At 37.2% G+C, this 8,203-nt stretch overlaps 1 protein-coding gene across 1 annotated transcript in view; it reads left to right on the top strand.

Moving 5' to 3' along the window:
* The window catches only part of LOC122077860 (THO complex subunit 1), a 44,044-nt gene that overhangs the window by 5,898 nt on the left and 29,943 nt on the right, over positions 1 to 8,203 (top strand). Inside the window, exons 2-4 of the mRNA XM_042643761.1 lie at positions 3,832 to 3,915; positions 5,828 to 5,902; positions 7,183 to 7,276. Coding sequence (XP_042499695.1) covers positions 3,832 to 3,915; positions 5,828 to 5,902; positions 7,183 to 7,276 — 253 coding nt within the window. The remainder of the gene's footprint in view (positions 1 to 3,831; positions 3,916 to 5,827; positions 5,903 to 7,182; positions 7,277 to 8,203) is intronic.

Genomic DNA, 8,203 nt, shown 5'->3' with positions numbered 1-8,203 from the left:
TTGGCTCAAATCCTAGTTGAAGCCTATTACTCATATGTTAAATAAATATTAAAGGTTCATATTCATACCAATGTAAGATATTCATCAAGAAAACAAATCAATAAAGTGAATAAACTAAGTTCATCTTCATCAATCATCAATCATCAATGATCAATGATCAATCATCAATCATCAATCATCAATCATCATGACATATTAACATATAATATAAATACATAATTATGAAACAAAATTATAAATATAAAGAAAAGAAGACATAAAAAATACAAGTATTTATTATACTTACCTCTATGATGCCAAAATGAGTGCCTAAGCCCTAAGGTCATCCACTATATTTCTACTATTGTCAAAGAAGAATGAAGCTCACCGCTGTCGGAGCAAAATGGTCACATGGATCAGTGGTTCTTCCTTGATTCTTTCTCAAAGCCCTTTCTTAAAACCCTTGACAAAATCCAAACCCTGTTTGTGATCGTGTTTTTGTTTTGTTTGTTTTGGTTAATTTTGGTGGAGTAAAGCTGACCCCATACATCTCAAGTGTTAACAAAACCACACCTATCAATAAAAAATCTATATTTTGAATCTTCATCAAGTAATTTTAAAATGTGTTTAAAAAAAAAAAAAAAAAAAAAAAAAAAAAAAAACCCATAAGGCGCCTTACCAACGCCTTAAAAGCTATGAATCTTAACAATTCAGCCGTCGTATTTGTCATAGCCCTATACTCAACCTCAATACTAGACCGAGCCATTGTCATCTTGATGCAGTTTGCCGATGGATTTAGGATATCTTTTATTTACTTTCCATTTTTAAAGCTAGAATTAGTTGGTAGTAATTTTATTTAGATTGAATTTTTATTTTAGTTGTCAATTAGTTTAGTTTCCATTTTAGTGAACTCCCAATTTTATTGCTTTGGTTTTCTTTTATAAGCTATGTAATACACTAGTAACAGACAGAGTTTTTGGAATGAAATAATTTTCTTCTTCTTCTTCCTTATATTCTTCATCTTCCTCTGTTATTCTTCTTCTTCTTCTTCTTCTTCCTCTTCTTTTCTCTTTTCTGGTTGTATTCCCTTTCTCTGTTACTGGGAGGTAGTTGCAGTCCCAAACAAGGGGATCGATCTCCCTCGTTCTTAAACTATTTGGACTGAGATTTTAGTAGAGGCTTTTCCTTCCCTAGACGACTCTAGTCCTAGAATCTCATCTCCACAGGGTCGTTCTATCAAGAGGTTTGAGACCTGGTTCAGATCTAGTTCTGTGCCTTGCGTTGGAATCAGTTGCAGGTGAAGTTAGTTGCTCCTGGCAGAGTTCATCCCTACCATTGACTTGTGCATCTGATAGGGTGGGAAGCTTCGACATTATTCTTGAATTCGTAGGACCAGTAGAAGAGCCCTCAAAGGGGTTAGTGGGCTCGAACCAGAATTGCCTCCCGCCTCCATTATTGAGCGTAAGGTTGAAGACAACCTAAAACTAGGACTTCTGGTCGTGGGTTGGTATTCACAATTCTTTTCCAAAGTTGCCCTTACCTTTGTTTACTGTAACCACATTATTCTTTACTTCTGTTGCTGCCTAGTTTATCCCCACTAAATATTTATTAATTCCCTTTAAGTCCCATCTCCTAAATAGCTCACAAATAAGTCCCTCCAACTTCTGAATTCTTTATTAAAGACACCCCTCTTTATTAGTTTGCAAAGTAACCCTTCATTCTTGGTTTTATTTCAATTTAACCCCACTACTATTTTAATTCCAGAATTGCTCCTTTCTCTTTGAAGTTAATTCCTTTTAAGTCCTTAGTCACTTATTTCAATCTATAAAGCTCCTAAATCTGATCAGAAATTACATTATTGCCCCTGGTTTGCCTAGAGTGAACTATTTGGTTCTTTAGTGGGCTCTAAGCGATCCGACTCTCTCGGATCTGCATCACATCTGTTTCTTACTATGCCATGTGATAAGATTTACACCGACCAACATATAGTACTCAGTAGTCGATCTTCGATCATCATCAACACCAGCCCAATTAACATCAAAATAACTGACAATATTATGTGTAACTGATTTAAACTTGAAGTAATCAACAATCAACAAGGTATAATCAAACAGAAAAAAAGAGAGAAGAAGAAGAAGAATGTAGAAGGCAACAAGAGTGGCTACTGGTTGGAGAGAATGGAGTTAAAACTCCAATCTATAGCTCTATAAGTATATTTATAGTAGGTTGTTAAAGCATCAAGTACAAAACTGCGTTCTTAAAGGGTACCCACGATTGTGTTTATTTAAGATTCTCAACTCTTCCCCCTCAAGCTGGAGCATAAATATAACCCATGCCCAGCTTGGAACACCTTTGAAGAAACACTAATGTAAGACTAGAATCAAGTGATCCTAATCTCAGGCAGGATCTGAAAAATATGGCTGAATAGGGAGAAATATGAGATCTCACAAACCGTAGCTCAGATGGAGCTGAAACTTGGAGTAGATGAAGGTCCTAGATGGGTCAACAAGCCCTCAAAAGATGAGCCAATTCCAATGGTTGAATTGAGAGTTATGTGTTGACATAAATTATGAAACTTTTGACAGATTTTGATATCTTGAGATTTCAGCCTGCTATGAACCTCAAATTTGGAGCAAAGGTCCCTCGCGTGATGCCCAAATATCTTTCAAATGATGAACCTCAACTGATGGCTAATTGAGAAGTTATGCTTGAAGAATGAAAAAAGGAAACTTTATGGAAGTTCTTCAGTACAGTATCTACAGGCCTTCAACTGGTCTTTTGTTGGAACTTTTGGACTTTAACAAGCTTGTAATGATCACTCAAAACACTCTCTCATAGCAAAAAAATAAAAGGAAAAGAAAGAAAAGAAAGAAATTTGATGGATGGTTGAGAAAGGTGGAAGAAGAACTAGAGAATGTGCATCTCACCCCTGTGGTTTAGGCATCTCACTTAGGGCGTTTCACCCAATTGCATCCCACAATACAATAGCATAAACCATCTTTTTTTTGTTTAACTCAAATCTGTCTTCTCATTATAATTGATGAGCTTTAAATAGCCATACATTGCTTGGACACAAAGACATAATAAAAGAGGAAACTAATGCTGGAAATAAAACCTTCTAACTTAACTTCTAACTTGCTAACCAAGTAAGAGTAATTTAGAAACTAACAACTAAAGAAACTAACAACTAATGATAAAAAGAAAACTAACCTAAGTTATAGAATAGAAACTTCTTTGACTAACAAAATAGGAAATTAATTTGATTAACTTGCTCACTAGGAAAATAGAAACTGGCTAAAGTAAATAGGAAACTAAAATATAAGATATTGACCCAAAAGTACTGTTCACGTGAATAGTAACTCGAACAGTGTTTCGTGACTTGTTTTACTGTTCTTCTTCAAGCTTTGATCTACATCAAACAAATTTTAAAAAATGGCTTTAGTGAACAAGTCACCGAGCTGTTGATTAGAACGGATAAAAGGAGTGGAGATCAATATCCTCATTACAACATCAGAACTTGGCAGTCAACTTCAATGTGCTTAGTCCTCTCATGAAACATTGGATTCCTGGCAAAATATAGATAAAAACTTGATTATCGCCGTACATGTCAATTTGTCTATTGGATGTAAACCAAGCTTTTGAGGAAAGGGTTTCAGCCACTTCAATTCAGCTGTAGTGTGAGCCATGACCCTATACTTTGCTTCCAACACTGGACCTTGCCACTGTAGTTCATTACTCCTCCAAGTGAAGAAATTGTGTCCAATAAATGTTCAGGAAGCTGTGGTGGACCTCGCCACTGTAGTTTGTTTCTTTGATTGAATTATTGACTCATATTTTGTTTGATTGTCTCAGGAAATATTCCGAAGTGCTATTTTGCAACCTGGACCACCTGCAAGCTTTGCTCTTCAAACAGTACAAGATGCCATAAAACCTCAGGTCTGTACAGAGTTAATTGTTACATTTTTTTCATGTAATTAAAATTTCCTTCTTTTATATTTTTCTGCATGGCTTACAATCAAATGCTTGAGTCTTGATCTTCAATAAAGCCATTTACATAATGAAATTACAATGTTAAGTCTGTGTGTGTGTGTGTGTGTGTGTGTGTGCAGTAGGCTTCTGTTTTAGCACTGGTGGTTGTATTGTGGGTCCAGGTCTGTAGGGTTTTCAGGGGGCGGGTTTTTGTTGGATACGAGGGTTTTTATTTTTTTTCTTTCCCTTTCTTTGTTTCTCTTCTGTTTAAAATATAGTTATTTCTGATTGTTTGGGGGAGGGGGGGAAGAAAAGGGAAAACAGAGAATAATGACTGAATTTAGCACCATCGAGTGATAAGGCAGTGGAGTAAAACTGCCCAAAAGAACATCGAAGTAGTATTTGCGTTGGATCATACTGCCTTTGTGGCACCTTACTGATTGAAGGCGGAAATAACTTCAAGCAGTATTTGTACCTTTTTGATGGTTATTGTGGTGATATTGCTGTGGAACAATTGAATGTTCTAGTAATCAAAAAAGGGTTATAGGATTTGTTATTTTACAAACACATGATTGATAAGTTGAGTAATATTTGTTTATTTATATTTTTCCCAAGACATTTGTCTATGGCACCTTTCTATGTTTGTACACTATTGTAAATTGATCAATAGGAGCAGTTTTTGTGGATGACGGCCTACACATCGAATTAGTTGGGGCACCTACTTCTATCCTGTGGCAGTTCATGTGAGCCTGAAATTTTATGGATAGGTGGAGCCCAAAGTCTCTTACTTGCATGTCATACACTGGAATTAGTTGGGGCACCTACTTCTGCTACGTGGCAATTCATGTTAGCCTGAAATTTTATGGACAGGTGGACCCCAAGGTCTCTTGCTTGCATGTCAAGTTTCAACCCAACAGAGTTTGCCAAGTGGCAAAACAAAGCATTGAAAATTCTGGGGCTACCAAAAAGGTGCATGGACATACATGGGTTGGTATACGATTAGATTTGGATTGGAAATTTGATACATGACCAATCCACATCATTTGATAATATCCAATGGTAAGAATGCCACAGGCTCTTCCACATGGCAGAATGACCTGCGCTTGTTCACCAATTCTATGTGTAGCCAATGGTCCACCAAAACTGTTGCCTTCATCAATAAAAAGGGCGTACGCAGTGCACGAGGATCCTGCCACTATGGGGTCTGGGGAGGGTCATAATGTACGTAGACTTAACCCCTTGCTTCGCAGAGAGGCTGTTTCCTGACTCAAATCTGTGACCAATTGACCTCAAGGTCCACTGCCCACATGTCAAGTTTCAACCCTATCTGAGTTGGCTAGTTGCTAAAACAAACCATTAAAAAACAAAGGACTAAGAAGAGGGTGCATGGATACACATATGGGGGGGGAGGAATATGCCATTACATGGGAGGGTAGGAGATCATTCAATGTTTGAAGAATGTTGGTGATTCTAACTCTTTAGACAAAGAAGGCCTGAAAGAAACATGTGCTGATTAGTAATATAAGGAAGGATCACCTAGGTGGGTGTTCTTTTGAAATTGTGCCTGACAGTATAAGTGCCTACTTTGAGGATGATGCTGGCAATTTGAACATTGGATAGACAGGTAAAGGTCTAGACCAGCCCATGTGTAAATTTTCAGCGCAGGTACCTACGTATCACCAACATTATTCAAACGCTGAATGATCTATTTATTGGTCAAAGTAATGCCAAAGTCATGTTGTGTGATCATATAGTGGAGTCCCTAAAGGTTAATAGTGCTTTGTTCAATGACTGGTACCATTATTTCTATTCTAACATCCTCGTTGTTGAGTGTGTTAATTTAGTTTGGCCTAATATTTTGATTGGGAATTCTCGACAGAGGCAAACTGTATTAGTCCAAGATGAGAATCAGCTTTTGGAAAACGCACTCCGAACATTACTTCAAGAATTGGTGGTATGTTACTGGCATTGGAAATTCAGCAAATAGTGTACTCTTTTCATATTTTTTGTTACCATGGAAGAAGTGAAACTGATATTGCAATGTCGTTCCTTTTTCTCCTTTCAAATGGGAGAACCTCATTTGCACCCTTGTCCTATTAGTTTTTCGTGGGAGTGAAAATACCGTTCAGTAAATGAGCCATCCTGCTAACTTCTCTTTTCCATCATTTTATTAAACAGTTCTAGATTGACACTGATCTATTTGGATGTACTGTTATTGGGATCTTTAGAAAGACAACCCATCATTAACTGGTGGTAGTTGTCAATGATTCTAATTATTAGTTGTAAATGGTAATGCCCTATCTCAATGAGATCAGGTTTTGGTTCACTCTTTTTTTTAGGTTGTTTTTTAACCAACAATAGAAAATGGTTTATCATTAACTGAAAATGTAGAAAAGATACATGTTACCAAAGAAATGACCTCTCAAGAAAATAATGACAGGACCAATCCAGCAACCTGAAGTACCAAATGAGGCAACACAAAGGAAGGGAAAACCCCTCAAACACTTCCCCAGCTCAAGCACCATTAACAACGTACAATTCCAGCCGCCCATAATGCAGTTCAAGGTTCGAAAAAGATCTGGAGGCAAAAAAACTGCAAACAATCTAGGATCAATGTGGAATCAATAGAACTTATGTAGGAGCAGAATAGAAGAATGGTAGGAGAAATTATGTAACTCTCAAGAACAGAAAAGAAAACTAGAAGAAATCAGAGAAGAAATTAGAGGAGCTAGAAGAGTGCACAGTAGCAAAACAGCATAAAAATATAAAATCTCAAAATTCTATGACTCCAAACATGTCCAATTGATGGGGGAGTGTATGTAACCTTTAAATTTCCTAAAATGTCTTATTAAAGGATTCCTGAATTACTAGAGTCAAAAAACAGAATTCTTAAAAGCCATTGTGTATCCTAATCTGACTCAAATACTTAACTAGTAATCTCATGTACTAACTTGATCCCAACTTTATGGGCTTATAAATTAGGCCTGTTACAATGAAACTTGAGAAAATAAAAGGCCCAGCCACAGCTTGTTATCAGCTTATTATACTGCTACCTGCTCCTTATAGGCCTCCATACAGGATGATATTGATCCAAGTTCCAACCAGGCCAATCTAACTGCTTCCATGGTTCATGCTTGTGCCTGGGCCTCTATTCTTGTTGGTCTCAATTGACTTAAATCTATTATTTTGGATTGTTCGATATGCTTGTTTATTCTTTTACCTCTCAATGTGCAGTCTTCTGCAGTTACCTCGGGGGAACGGATAATGCAGTATGGCCAATCTATTGATGATAAGGAAATGATTCAGGGTCAAATACCACGCCTTCTAGGTCAGTTCATATCAGCTCATACCAAATGGAAATTTAATTATGCATAAAGATAGTCTTATCGTCTGAATACCATAAATGACGGGATGGATTTAGGAACCAATGACTAAAATGCATTAAGAGGCAATCAACTATAAAATACTCACCTTTTCTTCTTTTTTCTTTTGGGGGGGGGGGTGTGAATTTATCTGACAATTTCGATTTTCGACCATATTATTGAAGGTGTTATGAATGTTCAAAATTAGAAATACAAGGAAAGAAAAGTATTGGGTGGATGGTGTTGTCCAATTAGATTGATTTCCCTTAGTTTTATGTAAATTGAAAAAATATGTCCTATCCTTCATGTTCAACCCATGTCCCCTTGTGGTACTTGTAGCTCGATTTGCTGGGATGATTATGTTTTATTGCCACATATGCATAGTAGGCCTCTTGTTTTCTTGGTACCTTGGTCTAAAGAGAGAAGAATAGAATAAGAAATGAGAGGAGAGATAAGAGAGAACAAGCTGTTTATTTCATATTATATGTTAAAATACAATAATGCCCCTAAAAAATGAACAATATGCTTGTACCCCTTCCATAGTTGTCAAGGCATCGCCTTAGGTGGCGTCCAGGTGGTTCTTGAACGTCTAGGTAACCTAGGTGTCCACCTAGGCCAAGGTGGCTGGCCACCACCTAGGTTCGCCTTGGCACCATCACAACTATGACACCTTGGCTGCATATTGACCATAGTATTCTCACACGATTGGCTTCAAAACTACCTCCCAAGTTAGTTTTGGTCAATATTTTCAGCCTCTCTTTGTGAAGTGGTGATCAAACTTAATGTGATTAGGACAATCATTCTGATCCTGATTGTGAGCAATTTTGATGGCTGCCTTGTCATTGCCGTAGAGACTCAGACCTCTACACCATGACATTCAGTTCCCCCCCCCC

This window comes from Macadamia integrifolia, chromosome 5 (genome assembly GCF_013358625.1).
Source record: "Macadamia integrifolia cultivar HAES 741 chromosome 5, SCU_Mint_v3, whole genome shotgun sequence".
In the NCBI taxonomy this organism is placed as follows: Eukaryota; Viridiplantae; Streptophyta; class Magnoliopsida; order Proteales; family Proteaceae; genus Macadamia; species Macadamia integrifolia.
The sequence above is the reverse complement of the archived record's forward strand: the minus strand, read 5'-3'. Positions and strand labels throughout refer to the sequence as shown.